General features: G+C 34.0%; 2 protein-coding genes across 6 annotated transcripts in view; one reads left to right on the forward strand and one right to left on the reverse strand.

Annotated features, from left to right (window-relative positions):
• The window catches only part of DAPP1 (dual adaptor of phosphotyrosine and 3-phosphoinositides 1), a 120,841-nt gene that overhangs the window by 71,328 nt on the left and 23,535 nt on the right, over positions 1–25,978 (forward strand). The window contains exon 9 of one of the 2 annotated variants that reach the window (XM_081596829.1): positions 25,182–25,392. The exons of the other annotated variant lie outside the window; for it this stretch is intronic. Within the exon in view, the coding sequence (XP_081452955.1) occupies positions 25,182–25,319 (138 nt within the window). The 3' untranslated portion in view covers positions 25,320–25,392. Of the gene's footprint in view, positions 1–25,181; positions 25,393–25,978 lie in introns of those variants that run through there. 2 annotated transcript variants of the gene reach the window in all.
• The window catches only part of DNAJB14 (DnaJ heat shock protein family (Hsp40) member B14), a 41,416-nt gene continuing 24,754 nt past the window's right edge, over positions 9,317–25,978 (reverse strand). For 3 of the 4 annotated variants that reach the window (XM_081596635.1, XM_081596619.1, XM_081596627.1), the window contains 5 exons: positions 19,180–19,365; positions 17,532–17,626; positions 15,856–15,965; positions 14,841–15,013; positions 9,317–9,889 (listed from right to left, as the gene is read on the reverse strand). In XM_081596635.1, the coding sequence (XP_081452761.1) occupies positions 9,765–9,889; positions 14,841–15,013; positions 15,856–15,965; positions 17,532–17,626; positions 19,180–19,365 (689 nt within the window). In that variant the 3' untranslated portion in view covers positions 9,317–9,764. Of the gene's footprint in view, positions 9,890–14,840; positions 15,014–15,855; positions 15,966–17,531; positions 17,627–19,179; positions 19,366–25,124; positions 25,233–25,978 lie in introns of all 4 variants that reach the window. The other variant, XR_014083753.1, reaches the window with a different exon arrangement.

Consider the following 25,978-nt stretch of genomic DNA (forward strand, 5'->3'; position numbering starts at 1 on the left):
CCAGATTGCCTGTGATTAGAAGCCCCAGGTCCGTCGGTCTCTTATCGTAATTTAGTGATCTTTTGGCTTTCCCATGGGAGCTACCCTCGTACTGTGACTTGTCTGGATTGAATGAAGGATCCTTGAGCTTTCTGGAGATATCATTTATGTGTGTACCTCAAGCTTCTACATATGCAGACATTGGCTCTTGATTCAGAAGGCAGTACTTTTACGGACTGTCTATAATTTTTTACTTGGTGCATTGCTTGTCTGCACATTGAAGGAAAACCTACAGTAAGTGGTAGGAAAATGAGGTCTAGGGGAACTTCTTTTCCACAGATCATCAAGTTCAGTTCAGTTGCTCAGTCCTGTCCCAGTCTTTGCGACCCCATGGACTGCAGCACGCCAGGCTTCCCTGTCCTTCACCAATTCCCAGAACTTGCTCAAATTCATGTCCATCCAGTTGTTGATGTCATCCAACCATCTCATCCTCTGTCGTTACATTCAGTCTTTCTCAGCATCAAAGTCTTTTCTAATAAGTCACCTTCGCATCAGGTGGCCAAAGTATTGGAGCTTCAGCATCAGCATCAATCCTTCCAATGAAAATTCAGAGTTGATTTCCTTTAGGATTGACTGATTTGAGCTCCTTGAAATCCAAGGGATCCCTGAAAATAGAAGTGCAAAAGGAACAAGCTATAGACCAAGGTGTGGTGGAAAGATACTAATTTGCTAGTTACCCTTAAGAGGATGAAATGGTAAGTTACAAAGCACCTAGATGTTACAAATGATCTCCTTGTCATTATAAGAGAACTTGACAGTTCCATAGCAATTGACATCATTGAAGACCACTTCCTTTTCCTTCCTTTGATTTCTTAGCCTCTAGAACACTGTACTTATTTTAGTTCCTCACCCAGTCTCCTCACTCTTAAAGCTTGTCTTCGATTCTTCTGCTGTTTTTCTTTCCACAGTATCCTGAGAATGTGATTCCTAAACCTGCACCTTTCCTCTGAGTTCGAGGTTCACATTTTCAGCTGCTTGTTGGATACTGGATATTTCTGGATATTTCAGTTCTAACCCAAAGGTACTAAAAACTACAGTAAACCTGTTTCCTGATCTATGTCCTTGTTGGTTCCATGATTCTGTTAGGTATCATGTTTGCTCTTTCCTTTCTCATGTCCTTTTCTCACTTAACAATGATTTTTTACATCTATATTTTTTTCAGCTCTTCATTTAACCCTTAGTGTATTCAGCAAGACTATATCAATAGCCACTTAAGGAAGCCCAGTTAAACCTTTCTAAAACAATGTACATTATTGCCGACCAAACAAAGTTTTAGTGACATACCATTGCAAACAATAGTTGACAGTCTTTAATCATTTTACTTGTAAATGCAGTCTAGTGTGAATCCTATTTTTCAGCCAAATTGATTATCTCACCCTTCCATCAAAATGACTCTTATTATCCTAGGCAGTTGTGGAGGTTCCTGAATCTGAAATGTTTATTTCTCCTGGAGGAGAGGAAAAACTTCCTTATACCTTATTAGATTTTGTGGCTGGGGCTAACAATGAAATTAACAGATTGACAGGAGCAAAACATACAAATTCATTTACTATTTTTACATGTACATGAGTCTTCAGAAGAAAAATGAAGATCCAAAACTTCATTAGGCCCGAAAATTTATATGCCGTTTTACACAAAGAACAATACACTGTGAAGATGAGACAAAACAAGGGGCTTAGGCTAAGAGCAGTAAATTGTATGACAGTGACTATTAAACATATGGAATAAACTAATGGAAGATAAGGGTTATTTTAGTAGGTTTGTTTATACAGGTCCATTTCAGTGTCAGTCCCATCTCTGGTGATAAGAATGTTCTTCTCTTCCTGGTAGAAAGAGGGCACATTTCTCATGGGAAGTTTTATGACAAGCCTTTAAGTGAAGGTGGGAGGTCAGAGAGCCTTTCATGCATTTGCTATGGCATATTTCAGGGCGGCATGTTCTAAACCCCTTCATTTTCTACCTTAGCTATTTAGATCTTGTTTCCTTATAACACCTTCTCATCCATCACATTCCGGAGAAGGCAATGGGAACCCACTCCAGTATTCTTGCCTGGAAAATCCCATGGACGGAGGAGCCCGGTAGGTTGCAGTCCATGGGGTCGCTAAGAGTCAGACACAACTGAAGCAACTTAGCAGCAGCAGCAGCATCCATCACATTCTCTTGAATGCTCCTATTTATTACCAAGAATAGCTGATATTTATTTGTGCATAATTATGTGTCATAGCTTTAATTTGCTTACCCAATGAGACCATAAGGTCTAGGAGGGGTCATGGTTTCAATTTTTTTTCAGTTTCTTACAATGCCTGTTTCTTGCACTCTGTAGGTACGCATTCAACATTTGTAGGATGAAAGTGATTACACGAAGTCATTAGTCTTGACCCTGACTAAAACTCATTTCTCATTTCCCCCATTTCTCCCCTCCATTTGCCCCTAAGTTTGGAGGCAAGTAAAAATATGAACTCTAGCAAGACTTCTAATTTCTGAAAGCATTACTTTTCATTTTAACAAAATTATCCATCTTAATGACATTATTACATAGTAGTTTACCTGGAAAACATTGTTGATTTTTTTCTTCCTCTTGAGTGGCAAAAGGAGAGAACAGCTTCCCAAGATCTTCAGATACCAAATACCACCACTAATGTCTGCAAATTGAAAAATCTAGTAACAAGAGTTTTAATTTCCAAGCATGGTGGTTTCTAAATTATGGGACGCCAGTAGAGTTCCTTATGTACTCAGAGTAATCTGTTTGCATTTACCCATCAATAACACTGCTGTTGGTCCAGGACTAAGGGAAATATTTACTGACCTAAAAGATTACTATCAGCACGATGTGCCAGTTCTCCAAAGTGGGATGTAACAGATGATTGCTGAGGTTCAGAAAGAAGCAGACATTGTATGCATGCCTATGCACATAAAATTTTTATCTCATTATACAAACTTGCTGTTTTGTTTTACTATGTGCACAGCATAATAGTTCATTATATAGCTAACAAACATACACATGCTCTGACTTTGTTATATCAGAGCCTTTGTTTTTGCTTCTCTTTAGCTTAAATTTCTCTCAGCTGTTGAATACAGCTTTAAAAAAATTTTTTTTAATTCTCATTTTTTTTTTAAAATTCTGGTTTCCTATCAAAAAATAAACAATCATCTGAATTTAGGCTGGTTCCACTGTCTTTGTAAAAATTCTAGCTGGTATGCAAACTCAAATGGGAAGGAGAGGCTTGCTGATTCTCCAACATACAAAAATGAAAATTTTATAACTTACACTGGCCGAGTTGTAAAATGTCTTATAAATTTTGATTTTGTCTGTGGTTTGGAATTTGGTCCATGGAAAATACAATTTAAGATTTATACAATAACTTTCTCTTCTGTACTATCACCCATTGTTGTCACACCCTGGACTTAATGCAGTCACTTCAGAAATCACTCATTCCCTTATCTCTGGCTTACATCTAATAGTGAAATGACTCACTTGTCAACATCTTAGGCACCCCTGCCATCTTTCCTGCCTGACATAACCTCAAATTTGGATGAACTAATAAGTGTATTCTCCACGTTTATGCCAAGGCTGCTGAGTTAAGCTGGAAAAAATATACAATGTTTAACAGACTGTAAATTCTGTCACTGGTGTGGTAGCCACAGAAATCCTCCTTTTCACTAGTCAGCTGACTCAGTGAGAATGATTCCTTTAAACTGTCTTCATTCTGATTGTCTGTTTATCATCCTTCCCAATCCCCAATTTTACATAAATTGCTTATTTCATTAAGAAAATACAAACCATAACATTGAGCCACTAATGCTACCAATCTGCTTTTGCACTCATCCTCTGTATATTCCTTTCTGAAAGAATGCTGGTGGTGTCACATAGCTAAAGTAACGATTCCATCTTTGCAATGGCTCCAACATCCTCTGGAGTATCAGATACTTAGCTATTATCCTTCTTTTTCTCCTTCTTCTTTCACCTTATACTTGCCCCTTTCCATCAGAATACAAAGAATTAGTAAAGTCTCTCATGTAATAGTAAGTTTACATGTAATAAATAGTAATTGAAAAAATAAAAGCCTTCTTAGAAACTGTATCTTCTTCCAGCTACCACCCTTTTTCTCTACTTCTGTTCACAGCCAGATTTTTACAAAGTTTTTTAATTGCTGCCTCCATTTATCCCAAATCTAATCAATCAAATAATTCTCGATTCTACATCCTATCTCAAAATCAATCACTATGTATATTTCTACTCTGGTGCAAGCCATCGTCATCTCTCCCTGACAATACTTCCTATCATTCCTACATTCACTTTTGCCCTCCAGTCCTCTCTGCACAGCAACTAAAATGTTATTTTAAAAACGCAAATCTCATCATATTAACTCCTTCATTAAAAAACTCAAAGGTTTTCTTTGAACATACATCCATATATATATATATATATATATATATATATATATATATATAGCCTCATGGGATTTGGCCCTTACCTTAATTCTCTAACTTGGTCTCGCTCCCTATGTCATAATCTTACAAGTTTATTTTCACTTCTGTAAATTTTCTATGACCTTATCGACTTAGCACACTCTGCCTGAAATACTTATCTAGCATTCACCTCACTGACTTATCTCATCTTATGGGTTTCAGCTTAAACTCACTTTCTCAGAGAAAACTTCCCTAACCTCCCAGAGTAGTTTTCTAGATACATGCTTTCATTGTATCTTGCAATTTTCTTTGTAGCATTTATCATAATTATAAGTAGTTATTTACTTGACATTTATTTCCCTTGCTAGATGTAAACTTCATGAGGATTTTTGTCTTGTTCAGTGATTAATTCCCACATTACTTCCTGGGTCATAGCAAATATTCATACGTTTGTTAACTGATTGAATGAAAGAAAAGTCACAGTAAGAATATAAAACATGATAAGAACAAATCCTTTACAGTGAGAACAGACCTTCTTTTTATTCATATATTGAGATAAACTGCAAAGACTGAAAGACAAAAATTTATCATAAATCATTCAGCAGAACATTCATTAAAAATCAAATGCATTTTCTTTAACAGAGTTCTCACACAAAAAATTTCATTTTATGTAAGTCTGATACAACATTAAATATTTTACAAATCAGACATTCATTTTTAAATCTAACTGTATAATCTTGAATGCACTATAGACAAATAAAATAAGATATTTACCAATTTCACTTCATTTAACTTATACAAGGCTTCCATTAAAATTCCATCACACCTTGAAAATTACCTGCAGCTTTTAAAAAACACATGATCTAAACTTTATATGGAAAGAAAAGTCTTATGTAGCAATCCAAAAACTGAGAAAAACAAAAAAGGTAAGAAGCATTTCTTAATACAAATAAATTACAAAAATATCATTTATGTGTGAGTTTCTTTCTTTTCACTGATACAGTCATCCATCCAGAGTCCAAAACAATTCATTTTAAAATTGATACTTAAAATACTCCGATGTCACTGAAAAATCTATTATTTTAGTGGTACTATTAAATGGCAAAGTAGAATATCAGATTAGAATGTCCTAACTCCTGCACTGAAGTGAATGAGATATTCACATTCATACCAGATGTCATCTGTTATGCAGTTACCAGACGGTTTGGCAATCAATTATCCCAATTTTTAATGAAAACTTACTAAAACATTGCATGAAACACTTCTTACCCCTACATATTTCCAGACTGCTATAGAAAATACAATTATATTTGAAGTATGGGCCTTATAGTAGGAATCTCTGTTTAAATATGGAAAAGATCAACAAAAGGAACCCACACCAATGAAATTCTATGGACTGATTTTCAAAGTTAGAAATAAGAAAATCCACTGCTAATGGAAGCCCTGCATTGTGCAAATATAGTGTGGTATATATTAAACAATCACACATTTGAGGTATTAGCTGGAAAATATATTTATATATATATATATCTATATATATACACCTATACATGGACACATCCACAGAATATTCACAAATCTATTGGCCCCAAAACCAGCAGATAATAAAATTAAATGAAAAGAAATTACATACCAACAGGAAAGTTACAAGGAATTTACAAAAGATGTGGTTACATAATCCTTAATATAAGGAATATGTTCTGAACTAGTGTTTTGAGGGAAAATGTTTCCATTTATATGAAACTATCTATTTAATAGTAATAAAACCAAAAAGGAAGCCTGAATTCGAGGACTATATTGCCTGCCAGATTATTAAAGGGATGTACAAGAGTTCTTAAAGATGCTCATTCTACGCACTTTTTCTTTAAAATGGAAAAAAAACACCCCAAAACCTTTGAAGTTATTATGAGACTATATAGAGAATTTTATGAACTTTAAGCAGTAGTCCAATGTGGCCAAGAGACAAGGTCTTTCAGCTATCTAGTACAGATTAAAATTAAGATCTACTGTTCATTTTCAGAAGGTTTTCTGTTTAAAAAAAAGATTATAAATGCCCTTTCAGTTGGTTCACTCAGTATGAAGACAGACAACAGTATAGTAATACTGAACACAAGCTTCATATGGGGAAGCTAAGTAAGTGCACAAATTCTCCTTTTGAATCTTTTGGTCTTTACATAATTCTTACTTAACTAAAAAGACGGCTTATTGGTCCTCAGGCCAACATCATGGTATATTTCACTGCCTTCACACAGGTGGGAGATTTTTTTTAAATGAAATCTGTTGAATGCATTATTAAGTAATATTAACATGTCACATCTGTTAAATAACACCTGCATTTAAAAATATTACAGATCAACAAAGGGAAGTCAAGAGGTTAATCATTTCTCTCAGTATCTATTTTACATACTAGTGTAACTAAAGATGCAACAGGAATAACACTTAAGCGTGAAAGTGCAGTTAAAATAAAGGGCTGGAATTCTATCTTCCTGTTCTTAACAATAAACCCTGAGGTGACATACAAGCAGAGAGGCCTAATGCACTGGCACATATGTACCTTAAGGATTTACTTTTCTCTACCAAATCTTTGTAGATCATAAATAAGAATGGAATGATTATGAGACACTTATTTAAGCATTCAAATGCAGTGTGTTCCCAAAACATACTGTTTTGCTTATTATTTCTCATTGTTGAGAATTAAATTCTCAGATTTGCTCACAATAAATTCCAAAACTTACAAATGACTAGCACCTGTTGGGAAACAAAAAAATCAAAAGAGGAGGAGAAAAGGTACTATTTACTTTCCCTCAAATTCCTGCAAGAAAACTGATGTCTATGTGTATGTTTAAAAGGGATAAAAATGTAAAGCATTAATAAATATAATTGCTTCCAAACTTCTAAAATACCAGTCAGAGAAGCTAATAAAGCAATATTCAAAGACTGAGAGCATTTAGGCAATGATTAAAATGAAGAGCACAAATTATCAAATTAAATTGGAGAGCTCAGGTAGCTAAATATGATGGCAAAACATTGGGATTTTTGTTAGAAGAGAAGAAAAAGTGAGAATCTTATATTTCAAGATAGCTGACACTGAAAATCAACTATACTTCGATTATAGAAACAAACAAACATAGATTAGGTTATTTTACTTTGTAGAATTAATCCAAAATTCTAAGACACTTACTTGGATGGGCCTTTACATCATGACATAGGTGACATTAAGGACTTAATCTTTACTTGCATACTTTACATGTAGCTTAAATTGTCAGGCACTCGATCAGTCCTTTACCAAAGTCGTTTGAACATTTTATCAAACATATTTTATGAAATTTATGTAATGCAACTGAAATATAATACTGTCCAAAAGCCATGTATGACTTCGTAATATATAACTTCACTTAACATGATAACTTCACCTGTTCCTTTAAAATCATGATTAAGGGGAAAACAATCAGTCAACACGAGTTCAATTCACATAAACATCAATCATAATAATGTAAATTTCCCATTAAAACCAGAAAATTAATGGATAGAATTTTTTCATTTAAATTTTTATAAGTTTTTTGGTGCATATAAACTTTCAGTTAATTAGAATGCTATAACTTTATTTTTTTAGAAACTCATTCTATAGGCTGAAGAAAACGTTTTAGATTATATTTTCTTTTAAGCACACTATTTTTTTTTTAAGGTTACATTTCTAAAGAAAGTTGGTTAAGCTGTCCAGTTTTTCTAGGACAGTATCTTGTTTAGTTAAACGACTAATTCAATCAAGGCATTTCTATTGATTTACCTGGGATATAAGAGAATATTTAAAAAAGAATGGTCATTTCAGAAGTTCTATTCGACAGATGCTATACAAATTATACTCAGGAAAAAAACTTTAAATAAAAGAACACCTCACTCTAACTAGCATTCTTCCACACACAGAAAAAACCAAAGATGTGTTTATGATCTGTTAAAAGTATGAAAGCAAAATCATTTAAATACTACAACTTGTTAAAACATAGAAGACTAGAAATCAAATAGCTTCATATCCAATATATAGGCACCAAAAACTTCAATTTCCAGCTGATTTTTCTAATTTACATTTTTTGATGTAATTGTAAGGAGCTTATTCCTATAGGATTAATTGAATTACTTAATGGTGAATAAATTTGAGCTCAAATTTTTGTAAAGATAACCTGCTATAAATCACTATTCTACCTGCTGCTATATTTCTGCTCACTGTTGCATATGGCCAAAGAGATCATGTTCTGATCAAGTAACTGTGCTGTAATCTACGTATATGTTTAATAAGAGTTGGCAATCAGGTTAAAAGGCACAAGCTTCATTTTAGTAGTAATTTTTCTTATTACTTAGACAATAGTAAGAACCCATTTACTTTTGGATCCTGCTTAAATGATCACTAAGAAGAAATTGCAGATTTCCATGGGGTAGGGGTAAAACAGGTAGGTCCTCTTCTTCATAAATTTTAGCAGCCTTCAAAGATGTACATGTGAACATTTGGGGCCTTTTAGTTATTGGAATTGCAAATGACGTAACTGCAATTTACTGCTAAAGACCCTTTTTGGTTAATATTTATATAGCCATTTCCTCATATTTTCTTTAAAATCTATCGGTATAGCATTTCATTTCTATGCATGGCTTAGCAATTCATAAAACTAAATAAATAGCAAACTGATACTTTACACCAGTTCGTTTACCTCAATATATATTTTAGAATATAATGGCAATATTAAAAATATCAATTTTCTCTAAGCTGATAATGCTACAAGATTTTACACAAGTTAAATAGCTTTTGTTTTTTTCTTCTCTTTTTGATAAAGTTTCATTGTAAACTCCACACATTTGACATCTGACAAGAAAAATGTAATTTTGTCATAAAACATTTATTCCATCAATTTAAACTAAAGTGTCTCACGGAGTTAAACCCAAAAGAATTTAAATAAAAAGGCAATAAACTGTATATACACAAAATGATCATTCCATAAATATTTACATGACAAGGGAAAAAATTGGAGGATCTAAAAACCAGAAATTGCTACAGGTATGATAATCCTTTCTCAAGACATTTTTAGTTAGGAATCATATAAGCTTTTAAAGTAAAAATAATTACAGAAGCATAACTAAAAATAATAATTTTAGTTTTCAGTTTCTTACTATTTAAAGGAGCCAGTAGATCATAAACAGTCCAAGATTTCAGGATCAACTATTCAGTTTAGTTTTCAATATCAAATCTTTTTCTTTAGCTCTCATGATGAAACTAAACTTACAGAAAAAATAGAAAGTACTCTAAAAGGTATAAATAAAATTCCCATTCATCCTCCTTTATAAATACTGGTCAGCCGCTCCAACTCTTTACAGTTGTCCATGCTTAAGGCTTCTGCCTTCCTTCTGAGTCGTTCATCATGGTAAACTTTTGCTGCATACTGCATATCTGTTTCTGTTAACAAACAAAAATATTTTTCTAAGTAAATAATTTAGATCAACTAGTTGTTTAAACTCATGATGCTTCATAGAAGCCCTTCAATATATTTCTATTAACTGTTTTTTATTTTTAAATTTATTTGGCTATGCCAGATCTTAGCTGCAGCACACAGGATCTTCAACCTTCACTGTAGCATGTGGAATCTTTAATTTTGGCATGTGAACTCTTAGTTGCGGCATGTAGGATCTAATTTCCTGACCAAGGATAGAACCAGGGACCCCTGCATTAGGAGCTCAGAGTCCTAGACACTGGGCCACCAGGGAAGTCTCTTACTAGCTGTTTTTTTGGTTTTTTTTTAAAGAAATCCAAGTACTAGACCTAAAAGCCATGTGGAGTCTTAGCATATAAAATAAATATGAGTCGCTCTAGAAAGGAAATAAGGATAGTATTGTATCTACCCTTTCCCTCCTCCACTCCTGTCCCCAAAGGTTTAAAAACAACTGCTCTAAAGCATCCTCTTGATCTCTTTCCCCAAAGATATCATATGCTATTCAATACTGTCAGTGGTTGTTTTTGCTGTGACCTTTATTAAAGTTCCAGATTAATTAATTATGCTGAGATCTGAGTAGAAAAATTTACAATCTTGTTCTGAGTTTATCTGAATTAATGCAGGGGCCCAGGTTTGATCCTTTCATGCCACAGCTAAAGATCCAAATGCTACAACTAAGATCTGGCACAGCCAAACAAACCAATAACTTTTAAAAACCATATATACTAAACTTATTGAAGGAACACAAAAAAGGAAAAAAAAAACCTTGCTATACAATCAGAGTCATAGTATTTAGCAAATAAGTGCTTTTGAGCCTTCCTTCAATATGTAGGTAACATTAGTAAAGAAATATAGACTAGAAATCAAACATTCTTCATGGAACTTATTCCTTGTCATTTTCCTGGTAGTCTCAGCCATTTCACTATTAACACTTTTAAAGGGTGGGAGCAGTTTAGATAAGATGTAACCAAAAACAGTGACTAAATTAGAAGACATCAATCAGGACCATATTCAAAATAAACTCACAGATAAGAGTATACTCTATTTGTAAAAATCTTCAGAAATGATCAATCAGGTTAGGATTTAACCAATCAATCAAAATCATTCCACTGCTTTTATTTACAAATGCTGCTGCTGCGCTGCTAAGTTGCTTCAGTTGTGTCTGACTCTGTGTGACCCCATAGACAGCAGCCCACTAGGCTCCCCTGTCCCTGGGATTCTCCAGGCAAGAACCTGGAGTAGGTTGCCATTTCCTTCTCCAATGCATGAAAGTGAAAAGTGAAAGTGAAGTCACTCAGTTGTGTCCGACCCCCAGTGATCCCATGGACTGCAGCCCACCAGGCTCCTCTGTCCATGGGATTCTCCAGACAAGAGTACCGGAGTGGGTTGCCATTGCCTTCTCCATTTACAAATGAGGCGCTTGTAAAATCCATCTGCAGATGATTCTTTTCAAGTGAGGTAGATAAGCCAAAGTTCACAGAGCTAGTAAATGGCAGAATCTAGATGTCAATTCAAATCTTTACCTCCTAGCCTCATATTCTTTTCATTACCTCAAATTACTGCTTGTATTTTATAAAACACCCATTTTACCAATCTAGACCTCTGACAATATTAGAAGTGACTTCAAAACAGAAAAATGCTGGCAAAAGAGTATCCAAGCCTTTAACCTATAGATGTGCTGAATTTGCTAAATTTTATTTTAAAAATTTCAAATATACACAAGTTAAAGAGCACCACAATGAACACTCTAAAGCCCTTTACCTTGATTGGCTAATTTTTCACATTCTGTCAAATCTGCTTTAGCATTCTACAATAAAGGCTGCTATTATTGTGGTGGTAGTGATTATTTTGTAGAACTTTTTGAGAGTAAGTTACAGGCATCATGACCTTTCATTCCTAATACTTCAGCAAGTTTCTCCTAAGAACAAGGGCATTCTCTTATATAACCACAATACAATTTTCAAATCCATAAATTTAGCAATGACATAATTCTATTAGACATAATACTATTATCTAATACATAGTCCATATTCAGATTCCACCAATGGTCCCAGTGATGTCCTTGATAACTGTTTCCTCCCCACCCAGGATTCAATTTAGGATCACATACTGTATTCAGTTGTCCTGTCTCTTTGTCTTTAAGAGCTTTGTCTTGTTTCATTGATATTTTTTAACATAAGCAAGTTGTTTTACAAATAATGACATTAAAACAGATTTAGCTAAAACTTCTGATTAGTTTAGTTTAGTTTAGTTTAGTCGCTCAGTCGTGTCCGACTCTTTGCGACCCCATGGACTGTAGCCTACCAGGCTCCTCCGTCCATGGGATTTCCCAGGCAAGAATATTGGAGTGGGTTGCCATTTCCTTCTCCAGAGGATATTCCCGACCCAGGGATTGAACCCGGGTCTCCCTCGTTGTATGCAGACGCTTTACCGTCTGAGCCACCAAGGAAGTAAACTTCTGATAGTAACTTTAAAAGACACATGTTAATGTGTATTATATAGCTGTAGACAATGTGGTATAGTGGACAGAAGATGGACTGTGGGGTCCATGAAACCAATTGATAGTGATCTTGTTGAACTGTTAAGAGATTAAATTATGCCAAGAAAAACCACTTGGCTCATGCTAGGGAAGGAGTAAAACAAAATTATAATAAATAATAATATAGAATACATATGGGTACAAGGCATTATGTTAAGTATTAACAAATATTGTCTGTTCTGGTCCATATTTTAATGATAAAATAACTGAAATTTAGAGAGGTTAAGTAACTTGGCCTAGGTAGCTGTGTTGCTGAAGCCAGGATCTTGCAAGGGATTCCCAGAGCCAACACTTTAAACATAACATTACACTTTCATCCATAAATGTGAGTATCTTTCCTTCTTTCTATTTATGCAGTCACTTCCCTATTATCTAAGGTATTAGAATGTAAGCAAGCAAAACACAAAAATCACCCGTTTTTGGCTGGGGACTAGAACTTGTATTTGAAAGTGATATATCTAATGTGCTCATCATTCTTTCAGCACAAAATAAGTAGGTGTTTCATTCATTCATGTGTGTGTGAGTATTAGTTGCTCAGTTGTGTCTGACTCTTTGCGACCCCATGGACTGTAGTTCACCAGGCTCCTCTGTCCGTGGAATTCTCTGAGCAAGAATACTGGAGTGAGTTGCCATTCCCTTCTCCAGGGCATCATCCTAACCCAGGGATTGAACCCAGGTCTCCCACATTGCAGGGAGATTCTTTACCATCTGAGACACCAGAGCCCTGTCATTCATTCATACGAATCCATTACTCATTCATCCAACAATTGTGTAAGGTACTACAGATAAAAAAATTAAGTGAAATAAAATTAAATAAATAAAATTTGGTAAATACTTCTCTTAAGACATTTGGCTAATGCACAGTTTCTCAACCTCAACAATACTGGCATTTAGTGCCAGATAATTTTTGTTGTGGAGGCTGTCCTGTGCACTGCAGAATGTTTCAGCAGCATCCCTGGCCTTAACCCATTTAGATGCTAGAAGCAATCTCTTCTACCTCAACCCCGTGTTGATGCACATAAAGTTTCCAGACATTATCAAATATCCACTGGGAGGTGGGAGCAAATCATTGCCAGTTGAAAACCGCTAGTCTACGGTAACCTTCTCCATACTGAGAACATACTGATACACAAACTCAGAGACTCCGAAACCAATGAGGTTTCTACTCTTAACTATCAGTATACAGATGAAGAAACCAAAGCTAGAGATAAGAACTCTCTGAGAAGTATATAAAGGTAATGTTTTATCAAATTTTCCCTAGTAGATAAGAGATAATATTAACTGCTTCCATTTTCTGAGTATTTACTGCATGTGAAACACTTCAGCTATTCCCTGATTTAATTTTCATAACAAACCCATAAAGTTAGGTATTAATGAGAAGACTGTAGAGCACACTGCCTAGATTCTGAAAGCAAATAGGTTTTGAATCACAGATTACCTTAATGACCTTGGCAAGTTACTACTTAATCTCTCTTTGGCACAGTTTCCTCATATGCAAATTGGGTATATTAACCTCACAGTGTTGTTGTAGATTTTAAATAAGTTAATATATATAAAGTGCTTGGGACAATGACTGAGAAAATAGGTATTATATAAACTATAGTTATTCCTCTTCCCACTCATCATTATCATCCATCTTATACACAAGGTTAGAATATTTGGTACTAATCACTCAGCTAAAAATTTCAGAGCTAGGATTCAATTTCAGTCTATTTAATTCCAAAGTCTATACTATACAATCTACGTTATGACTTGGAACAGCAAGAAAAACAAAAAACTATAATAAACAGTTCACAAGGAACATCTCAGCAGATTCTTATGGTCAATCTTCATAGATACAATTACTTAAATTAAGGAAGCTGAGGCTGGAAGATGCTAAACAATTAAGTGTTCACAAGAATTTGTCTACATACAAAACAAGTAAAGGAAAATGAATTGCCAACAAAATTCATTGTACACTAACAGTGCTACCTGTTGAAGCTAAATTAATGAAGAGTTTCAAAGTTCATTCTGAAACAGGATGTATATTAAAACTGATGACATAGTTTATGCCAGGACTTTCTTTCTTAGTGGTCATAAAATAATGATGCATGTTACAACCATCAACATCTTAAATACAATGAAATTTGATACTATGTACTTATTCCACCTATAGTTACTAAGAACAACAATAACACAAATACCATTGTCTTTGCCATGTGCCAAATATTGTTCGAAGGCCGCAAGTACATTAAAACACATTATCTCACTTAAGTACCGGGCTCCGGGTAGGTGCCAGGCAACTTTAGAACATCCCTTGAGTAAGGAAATCTTCAGTAATCAATTCCAAAGACTCTGAGTAAGTTTTTAAATGTTTAACATTTAAAATGTAAACTTACTTTGTTGTCTTTCTTTCCAGCAATTATTTCGAATATTAGTCACATAATCTTCTTCCACACTCTTTTCTACCTTTTGTAGTAACATTCCTTTATATTCATTTTTAAAGTCTTTGTTGACATAATAGATGACACCCAAGTTTTCTGTCTGCATTTTAATTGTTTGTCCTGATCCACTGTAAAAGAAATGTTTGATTATTATTTTTTAATTAAAATTGTACATTCTGATCTGCTTCTACAAACCAAGCTAACAAAAACAATTAAAAATAATTTAAAAGTTACTATTTGTAATCAAGCATTTATATAATTTCAAATTACCTAAAGCAACTTTTTTATGTCATAAAAAAGTAATCATATTTTAATACATTATGTTCTTATAAGTTCTCTCAAATTTTAGTTAGCAAAAATCTTATTTGGAAGAAATAAATTACTTGTAAATCAATCATTTTAATACTATAAATGAACTGGTGATATGGTTTTACAAAGTTTCCTTTATCTTCATTGTATTACACTAAAGATTTTTAGAATATATACTGCATTAAATTTGCTTTGTCCCGATCGCTTATATATAGAGTACAATATACTGTGGAAACATACATAAAAATTAATATTTGCTTTTATTTAATCAATATTTTATAAACAGAAGAGTAACATCATTTCCACTTTAATGACACAAATCTATGTAGCATCAATCACAATTCTACTTTTGTCTTTAAAGTATTTTTGTCTTCTGAAGGTTTTTGTCTTTGATGTCAACCCATTACCTATTACATTAAATTGCTATCAAGTTCGAATATAACACTTCTGTCCTTATCCACAATAAAACAGAAATGTAAACTAATATAATACAAAGTTACTGCTTAGGTAAACTATCTTTAAAATTAAAGATTTTTAAATGGTACACATGAAGCAACAGAAGACTTGTCACTTAAAAGTTTATAAGTGCACAAGGCCCTTTAAAGTTATCTAAGCAAAAAACAACAATTTTTGAGGGGTAAAACTTCACTTAGCTACTTACGATCTGGGATATAAGGAGTAAGGAGGATTAGAGACCATCAACTGGCTTAATAATGATACGAGGATCAATACGATAATGGGCATCAGCTGGATAAACACAGAAAAACCTCCCTGTAAAAAATCATCAGAGAATAACAAATTGCAATATAACTGTAGTTGTCAATAATCCAACAGTTGTCAAACATTTTTAGAGGCAGAAATGACATTAGAGATCATCTGATTCAGTGCTTCCAAATCTGCCTGATGAAACCAACTTCCTGGAATGATTCTTAAAAATACAACTTTTTAGGTGCTTCACCAAGAGATCCTGACGCTGATCTGGAAAACACTGATATAACCTTTTCATGGGGTTCTCAAGGCAAGAGTACTGAAGTGGTTTGCCATTCCCTTCTCCAGTAGACCACGTTTTGTCAGAACTCTCCACATGACCCGTCCATCTTGGGGGGCCCTACATGACATGGCTCATAGTTTCATTGAATTAGAGAAGGCTGTGGTCCATGTGATCAGTTTGGTTAGTTTTCTGTAATTGTGCCTTTCATTCTGTTTTTTCTTCCTTGGAAGAAAAGCTATGACCAACCTAGACAGCATATTAAAAAGCAGAGACATTACTTTGCCAACAAAGGTCTGTCTAGTCAAAGCTATGGTTTTTCCAGTAGTCATGTGTGGATGTGAGAGTTGGACTATAAATAAAGCTGAGCGCCAAAGAACTGATGCTTTTGAACTGTGGTGTTGGAGAAGACTCTTGAGAGTCCCTTGGACTGCAAGGAGATCCAACCAGTGCATCCTCAAGGAAATCAACCCTGAATATTCATTGGAAGGACTGTTGCTGAAGCTGAAACTCCAATACTTTGGCCACTTGATGTGAAGAACTAACTCATTTGAAAAGACCCTGATGCTAGGAAAGACAGAAGGCGGGAGGAGAAGCGGACAACAGAGTATGAGATGGTTGGATGGCATTACTGACTCGATGGACATGAGTTTGAGTCAGCTCCGGGAGCTGGTGATGGACAGGGAAGCCTGGCGTGCCGCAGTCCGTGGGGTTACAAATAGTTGGACACGACTGAGCGACTGAACTGAACTGAACTGATATAACCTGATCTCATTTTACAGATGAGGAAGTTCTCTGTCTCCCTCTTTTTTTTTCCCCCATACAGAGACTCTATCAATATGCAGCAGGTTGCAAAACTATTTTTACCTTGGATTTGAGGGTGGAATGTGGACACTGATGAAAATGGCAGAGCTGGGACCCAGACCTTTTCATTTCTAGTCTAGCACTCTTTCCATTTACCTTTCTCCTTCGTGTAATTTAACTGCTATATGCAATGAAGTATAACTGCATTAGAACAAGGAAAGTTACTTCTAATTTAAGTTTTTCAGTATTAATTCTAAATTCTTTAGACCCAATAATAAGAATTTACCTTAGGAACATGAACACTTGAGGTTTATCTTCATTAGAATCATAGAATATCAAATGTGAAGGTGTCAGATTGCCCAACCACCTGCCACCCTGACTTCTTCTCCTGGTCCCCCAATATCCCTAGTCTATATTGAACACTTCTGGCAAAAGAAAACTCATTACTTCCTTTTAAAACAACGTGATCTATTTTCAGACAACTCTATCCTTTCCCTGAGCTGAAATTTGCCATTTTCTGATTTCTAATCATATCATAAACATACATCTCCTCTTTCTTCTTCTCTTTCATGTCCACTATGTCGATGCTGATGTTGATTGCTATAACCAGCTCGTCCATTTGAAAATGAATGTACACTACCTAGAAAATTAAAAGCAAGGTTAAATTAGGGAGAAAAATTATGATCAGAAAAATTATATTTTCCTTTATAGTTTTATTTTTTTTAATTACTAAAATAATGCGCATTTGAGTAATGAACTCTTATTGCCCTCCTGTGAATGACGAGTGACAAAACCTGGAATGATTCTTCTTTGCTTCCCTTAAAGTAAAGGAGAAACTCTTTCTTGATGAAAACTTGAGTAAGAATTCCTCTCTAATACTGCATACAAAGAGAGAGGACCTTTGTTGTGGTTGGTTGATTTTACAAACCTGGGATCATTAATCTGAAACTCTGCCTTCTGCATTTATCAACGAATCACAAGTACCTCTAGAAATCAAACGATACTACTTTCATTCATTTAAAAAAAAACCCAGCTGTATAATATACTATGGTACAGGTGGACCACAACTTTCCAACATTTTCTTGTTGATGACATTCAAGCTGTTTTCAAAAAAAGGTGACCAATGAACAATGGCTGTCATTGATAAAGTAAACTATGTTAAGACAAGCAAAAAAACTGCAAATCAACTATCAGAAGGTCACTATTTTCTGAAAGTTTTCTAATTGTTCCTAGCATATTTTTAGTCAAAATTATTGGTCTGAATAATTTTTCTATGAGAGGGAATTACATATCCTAATATGTCAAGGTTATATTTTCACTCATTAATTTGTTCTACATATCCTCTTTCTTTCAAGGATGTTTGACAAAATACCTTATCAATGACCACAATGTTTCTCAATAATATTCAGACAGTGCTACCAGGCCAAATTATACAGCTACCTTCATAAAGACTCTTCTAATTTTGAATAGGATGTTTAACTCAGCACCTTTTTAAACTGTGGTAAACAAGACTAGAGCTACAATTTTAAACACCTTAGAGAAACTACTCTTAAAAAGATTAATTTCCACACAAGCAACTCACAGTAAATGTAAGTAAAACTCAATACTACACATGCTGGTACTATAAAGTCTATTTATTTAGTAATACTTCTATAGTACTTTACTTTGATAGCCTAGTTCAAGTAATTATTTCTATCTTAATGTAATATAAGTTTTTAAAACCCACTTACTGTATATATATAACCAATGATTCAGACATTTTAATATTTCAATGGAAAGTATCTCCACATGTATTCATATTAATATATCTATAATGTTATTAATGAAATATCTGTGAAGATCTTCAAAGAACCCATGTCAAATAGTCCTCCAAGAGACAGATTACTTCCTATAGTTGTAACAGCATTTAACTAAGACACTGCCACTGAATTTCCTACTTATAGATCCTTTCTTCAGCTTTATGTAAAATACAGAACATCTTTCTAAAATTAAAATATATTCTGGGAAAAAGACAGACTTACAGTAAAGTTAATAAGTCTACATTTTTTCTCCTATTTTTATGAAGAACTATCACAGGATCATAATACTATAAGAAATGTCAGGGAGAAGGTACATAAATCTCTAAACAGCCTAATTGGTGGTGAGGATCTCTAGCTTCATAAAATATAATATTTATAATTAACACTAAAATACCTGAAGGAAATCCGCCACCAAAGAATATATTAAACAAATCTTCTGGAGTTATATCAGCTTCACAACCTCTATGGAAATTAAATCTACCATTGTTCTGCTGATTACATGCTTGTTCTTCATTGCCTGTGAGGTCATACTGCTTTCGTTTTTCTGGATTGCTTAAAACAGCATAAGCATTCCCAATCTCTGAAAAAGTAATATGAAGTTGATAAGAAAAGTTTTTACATTATAAAAAAGACTGTACCATATAAAAGCTACTTGTCAAACAACAACAAAAAATACTTGAGGCTAATCAGAAAAAAAACACAACAGTAACAATTTCTTTTAAAGGTATTATATACATTGCTTATAATTATATGTATTATCTCCCAATACAATTTTTTATGCTGTACAGTCTCCCTACTGCCTTGAACATAAAGGAATGTCCATCTTGCTTTCTTACTACTGTGCTCTATCCCCTAATAGCCTGCTATTATTTCCTTTTTGAGTATCCTAATCTAGTCACTCACTAGTGCCCTTCAAACCAGTAACAGCAATAGCTACCAACTGCCAGGCTCTGAACCCAAATATCTTATTACATTATCCATTATTATCCCCACTTTACAGATGAGGTCCCCGAGTTTCAAAAAGGTTAGGAAACTTGTTCAAGATCAAATTTATTTTAGCATAGTGAGTTAACTCTCTGCAACCTACACCATAAAACTTTTTTTGTACACGCCAGCCCAGAGTGAGCTATTCTTTGTTCTATTCCTGAACAATTTATTTCTCTTAAACTGTCAACTCCATGAAGGTAGGAACTGTGTGTTTCATTGCAATATCCCCATGGTCTAGCATAAAGTCTGAATTTTTAAAAAAATGAATCCATTCCATGTTCGATGCATGAGACAAGGGCTCAGGGCCGGGGCAATGGGATGACCCAGAGGGATGGGATGGGGAGGGAGGTGGGTGGGGGGTCCAGGAAGGGGAACACATGTAAACCCATGGCTGATTCATGTCAATGTATGGCAAAAACTATTACAATATTGTAAAGTAATTAGCCCCCAACTAAAATAAATAAATTTATAAAAAAAAAAAAAAGAAGAAAACCTATGGCTAAAAAAAAAAAAAAAAAAAAAGAATCCATATTTTGTGATATTCATAAAGAATTCAATTTCCTATCTTACATTTCTATGTCCAAAAGAGCACATTAATTACCCAAATGTCTTCTTGAGGCAATTTACAAAAACTGTACTGCTTTAATCTAATAGCAGGAATTACCCTATTCTTGTTCTGAAACTTCTAATGACTAATCATTTCATAAATACAACTTGCTTCTCAAACTAGATCATAAGCCTCTTGCATATGGGATTATTTTAAAAATACTTTCTGGATCCCATGTGGTGGTTGTCATAGGTACTGAGCAAGCAAATAGATGCTCGTTAGGTAGTTGTTTCTGGATTACTACATATCACGGTGAAATTAATTACATGCAGATACTCTGGAACTTTTTTATGATTCAGAGATAGCTTTCCAGTCATCTGTGAACACTGCTGCTGCTGCTGCTGCTAAGTCGCTGGAGTGAAAATTTAGGTGGATAGTCCATTTATCTTGAGGAGATAGCCCAAAACTTTCTTCAGATTTCCAAATAGATCTATGACTCAGAAATATAGCAATCATTTATAATGTTGATCCAATGGGAAAGCATAATCAGAGATCCAAGTAATGTACCTTGGGTATGCAAAGTACATACCCAAAAAAGAAGCATATCTATCAATATCTGCCAAAGTTGTACTTCCAGTATTAATAACAGTTTTAGGATTCTTAACCTCTATACACTGAACCTATTTCAGGTTCATAATGCTATTACTTTTTAAACTATTAATATATTGGCAACTCAATTCTACTTCTAAGGCTTTGCTATAAAAGTAACTTCCAAATGCTATGATATTTTAGAAGATATTTGTGAAAAATTGTCATAATTCATAATTGTATATGTAAGAAAATTTAGTCTATCTACTGTGACTAATTTACTATTTATTTACCTTGTGCTATACCTATAATCAAGACTTTTTTTCAGCTCTTTATTATCTTAAGAATTAAAACCAAAATTCATTTTGGTATTCAGAGCTTCACAAAATACATTTCCATCTCAGTGTTGTTTACTTCACAAAAAGATACATTCCACTTTATTCATTTTCCTTTAATTACACTGTTTATTTTGAGGTTAACTTTAGATTCACATGAAGTTGTAAAGAGTAATATAGGTAGGCTCTTCTACCCATTACCTAAATTTCCCTCATGGTAATATCTTATAAAATTATTATATCAAGGATACTGACATTGATAACAGTCAGGATATAAAACATTTCCAGCACCATCTCAGGTTGCCCTTTTATACCCACACCTACTTCCTTCTCCTCTTTCCCCTTTTAACTCCCCACAACTACTGCCTTGTCTTCTCTATTTCTATAATTTTGACATTACAAAAATGTTAAATCAATGGAATAATACAGTATATACATGGGATGAAATCTCCTGGATTGACTTTTTTCAATCAGCATAATTCTTTGGAGAGTGATCCAAGCTGTTATGTAAGTCATTCACTCCTTTTATTGCTGATTAGTTCTCCATGGTATGGATGTATCACTGTTTCACTCATCACCCAGTGAACAACATTTGGGTTGTTTCTAGGTTTTGGTTATTACAAATAAAACTGCTATGTACATTCATGAACAGGTTTATGTGTAAATATGTATTTTTATTTCTAGGATAAATTTGTAGAAATGCAATTGCTGGGTTGTCTGTTAGTTAAATACTTAGTTTTGTGAGAAACTGCCAAACTGTTTTACAGAGTGACTGTGTCATCTCATAACCCATCAGCAATGTGTAAGTGATCCGTTACTCTGCATATGTACCAGTATTTGGTGTTCCTACTTTTTTTTATTTTAACCATTCTGATAGGTGTGCAGTAGAATCTCATTTTGGTCTTACTTTGCAATGTCTCTAATGGCTAATGAATGATGTCAAAAACTTTTTCACATGCATAGTTGCCCTGTGTATATAACGTTTAGCACAATGTCTCTTCATGTCTCGTATCCATTTTCTAAAAGAGTTGTCTGTTTTTTTTAATTGGGAGTTTGGGGGAGTTGTTTATATATTCTGGACACTAGTCCTTTGTCAGACAGGTACGTGCTTGGCAAATATTTTCTCCTTCCTTGTTTCTTGTCTTTTCTTCTACTTCATAGCATCTTTGCAAAGCAAACAAAAAAAAATTTTGATCAAGTCCAACTTATCTACTTTTTGTGTTATAAACTGTCTAGTGTTAAGTCTTAAGAAGTCATTGCATAGCCTAAGATCCTAAAAATTTGCTCCCATGATTTTTTGCTAAAAGTTGAAGTGTTGTTTTATACTTTATAAGATTTATGTTGCACTCACTCTTATATAAAGTGTGAGACTTATTTCAAGGTTAAATTTTGTTGTTTTGCCTATGAATGTCCAGTTGCTCCAAAACTATTTTGTTGAAAAGGCTATCTTTCCTCCACTGAATTGATTTTGCACCTCTGTCGTATCTCTATGGGTTCCCATCCTGTTCCACTGATCTATGTGTCTCTCCTTCTGCCAATTCTATACTATTTTGCTAACCATAGCTATAAAGTAAGTCCTAAAATCAGGTACACTTATTACTCTTACTCCTTTAATGAATCATTTACTGAGGTTCTTTGTATTTCCATATGACTTTTAGAATAAACTTCTTTTTATCTACAAAGAAGTCTTAAGATTTTGACAGGAACTGTATTAAATGTGTGTATCAACTTGGGGAGTCTTGACATCTTTATTACTATGTCTTTCAATTTATAAAGATGATATATCATTCCATTTATTTAGATCCTCTGATTTCTTTCATTAATATTATACAGTTTTCAGCATACAAATCTTACACAAGTTTTGTTAAATTTACACCTAAGTATTTCTTGTTTGTGTGTGTGATTATAAATAGTAACGCATTTTTTAATTTCAGTGTCTACATGTTCACTATTAGTATGCAGAAATACACTAAATAGTAATCGATCTTTTTATGTTTATCTTATACCTTGAAATCTTGCAGGATTCACTTATTAGTTCTAGGATTTTTTTTCTTTTTGGTACATTTCTTAGATATTTTATACATGATCATGTTATTTGCAAATAGGGACAGTTTGTGTGCCTTTCATTTCTTTCTCTCACCTAAATGCACTGATTAGAATTTCCAACACTATGTTGAATAACTTATATTTGTTTTGTTTTATAAATAATTTTCAGTTGCACTTTAGTGTGAATAACAGGGAAAAGTCTTCCTGAAAGTGGAAGTCCTCACTGACTTTTAAATCACTTTCCTCATTCTCATACTCAAGTTTCTGCCATCTTTTCTAACCAAAGAAATCATACTCATCTTGAGAATACATAATTCTCACCTATAATATGAAGGCTTCTCCAATTACTCTGATTATAACTCTAATGTATCTTTCTGGCTTTTCTTTGGATATCTTTATTCTATGTTTTGAACTTTAATTACATTCAGTCTTCTAGGAGATCCTGGGTCAGTTAATCTCTTTGAGACCCAAATTTTCTTTGCAAAGAGATGACACTGGTTCCTGTTTACTTCAGAAGATTTTTAATAGCATTAAAGTTTTAAAAATGGGAATAAAAAACTATAAAACGCTTGTTGAATGTTAGGTATTACTATTATTCCAAATGTTCTGTGTGAAATTTGTCTCCTCTTCATAAATTACAAATTCATTTAATAAGAGGATATCTCATATTTTCTTCTTGTATTTCTCTAGAAGAACTAGCCCATGAAGTAGACTGACTTCTCTATTCTCAGAAATTCACTCTAGATGTTAAGAATACTGAGGGGCTTCCCTTGTGGCTCAGTTGTAAAGAATCCACCTGCCAGTGCAGATGACACAGGTTCAATCCCTGGTCCAGGAAGATCCCACCACGTCTCGGATCACCTAAGCCCGTGAGCCACAACTATTGAGCCTATGCTCGAGAGCCCGGGAACCACAACAACTGAAGCTCATGTGCCCTAGAGCCTGGCTCTGCAACAGTAGAAGCCACCACAATGAGAAGCCTACACACCATAACTAGAGAGTAGCCCCTGCTTGCCACAACTAGAGAAAAGCCCGTGCAACAATGAAGATCCAGCACAGTCAAAAAGAAAGAAAGAAAAAAAAGAATACTGAACTACCAAACCTGCCATAGGCAGTAGTATCTGATCCATTATTATTTAACAAGCAAACATACAAACAGCTAATCAATGGCCTTTGTAATCAGATTCATGTGTATGTCAACAGGCACATGTACTATTCAAACAGTCTATGAAATACTTGGAGTCTTTGAAGATAATGCAGACAGAGCATGTTTTGAAAATATCCACATTATAGAGAAGGAAAGGGATCCATTTCAAATATTTTTAAAGGTGTGTTTATATATATTATGCAAGTAATTGTCTAGATGTAAATAAAATATTCCCTGCCTGGAGAAATTCACAAACCTAATTAAAGAACAAAGAGCTACACAACCTTAAGAGTTCCCTTAATCTACCCTCTTTGATGGTAAGCTTTTATTTTTAAAGTTTTACAAAACACACAATGAAAATATCTCTTCTATCTAATCTCATTCCTTAACTAATTGTCTCTTTTTCTATTCTTGAAGGAAATAAAAAAAAAAAATCAAATGGTTTCCATCTTCTGTATTTTAGCAATTACAGAGCAATAAATCTATACTTACCTCTTATACAAACAAAAAACTATAGTCTTTATTTAGACTAAATAGCTTGGTATCCCAGACACAGAAGTTAAAACCAATTGATTGAAGAGAAAATAAGATGATTCAGAAAGTCATGAAAAGATCCTATGTGCTGAATGAAGGAAACTTGCCAATTCTCTGCGATGACACACTAGCAGTAATACTGTCTGATTAACTACCTTTGTTCACCAATCTTCTGTGGCTTACAGTCTGGGTTTTCTTTTATTTCTTTATAGCCGCCCCATGTGGCATTCAGGATTCTCCATCCAGGGATTGAACCTATGTCCCTTGAAATGGAAGCGCAGAGTCGTAACTACTGGATCACCAGGGAAGTTCTAACAATCTGGGTTTTCTATGTAGTTTCTACTCAGTGAAAAATGGGTTCATCAGCCACCACCCTATTATGATCCTCTTTGGAATTAATAAATTGGCATTCTGATTTACAAATAACCTTCTGCGTATTGAATAATGTGCACCTTTCCTCTACAGATGAGTCACCACCCAGCATGTTGATAAAATATTGTTTCTACTTTTGCAAATCAGAGCATTAGACTCTGAAATATACCAAATCAAAGTAGCATCACCTTTGTAAAACTTCTCTGAGTGTCTGTGTGGGGTGACATTTATACTGCTCATCTCTTCAAAACACAACACAAACTGTAAAAATATTGGTAGATCCACTCACTGTTATTCTAAGACCAATAATGCTATTAATAACACAACTTCAATACAGAAATGGGAGAAAGAAGCATGTTCTTAGCATTAATGAAGAATTAATATGAAATCATCTAACAGATCACAGACATGCAAATAATTCACTGCCAAACATTTTAAACATCTTAAAAACACAAAAAATTTTAAATTAAATGATTTTAATTCAGAATGTGAAAAAATGTTTTTTAACTTTGTGGGGGGAATATATGGTAAAAGTTAGTGTTTTTGAGTAAAGAAGCTTTTCCTGTACTTTCAATATGCTACTTTTAATTTAAGGAGACAATCAGAGAAGGTTCTCACTGTCACAGTGATATTTTAA

Source organism: Giraffa tippelskirchi, chromosome 1 (assembly GCF_054371585.1).
Source record: "Giraffa tippelskirchi isolate mGirTip1 chromosome 1, T2T-mGirTip1v1.2.pri, whole genome shotgun sequence".
NCBI lineage: Eukaryota > Metazoa > Chordata > Mammalia > Artiodactyla > Giraffidae > Giraffa > Giraffa tippelskirchi.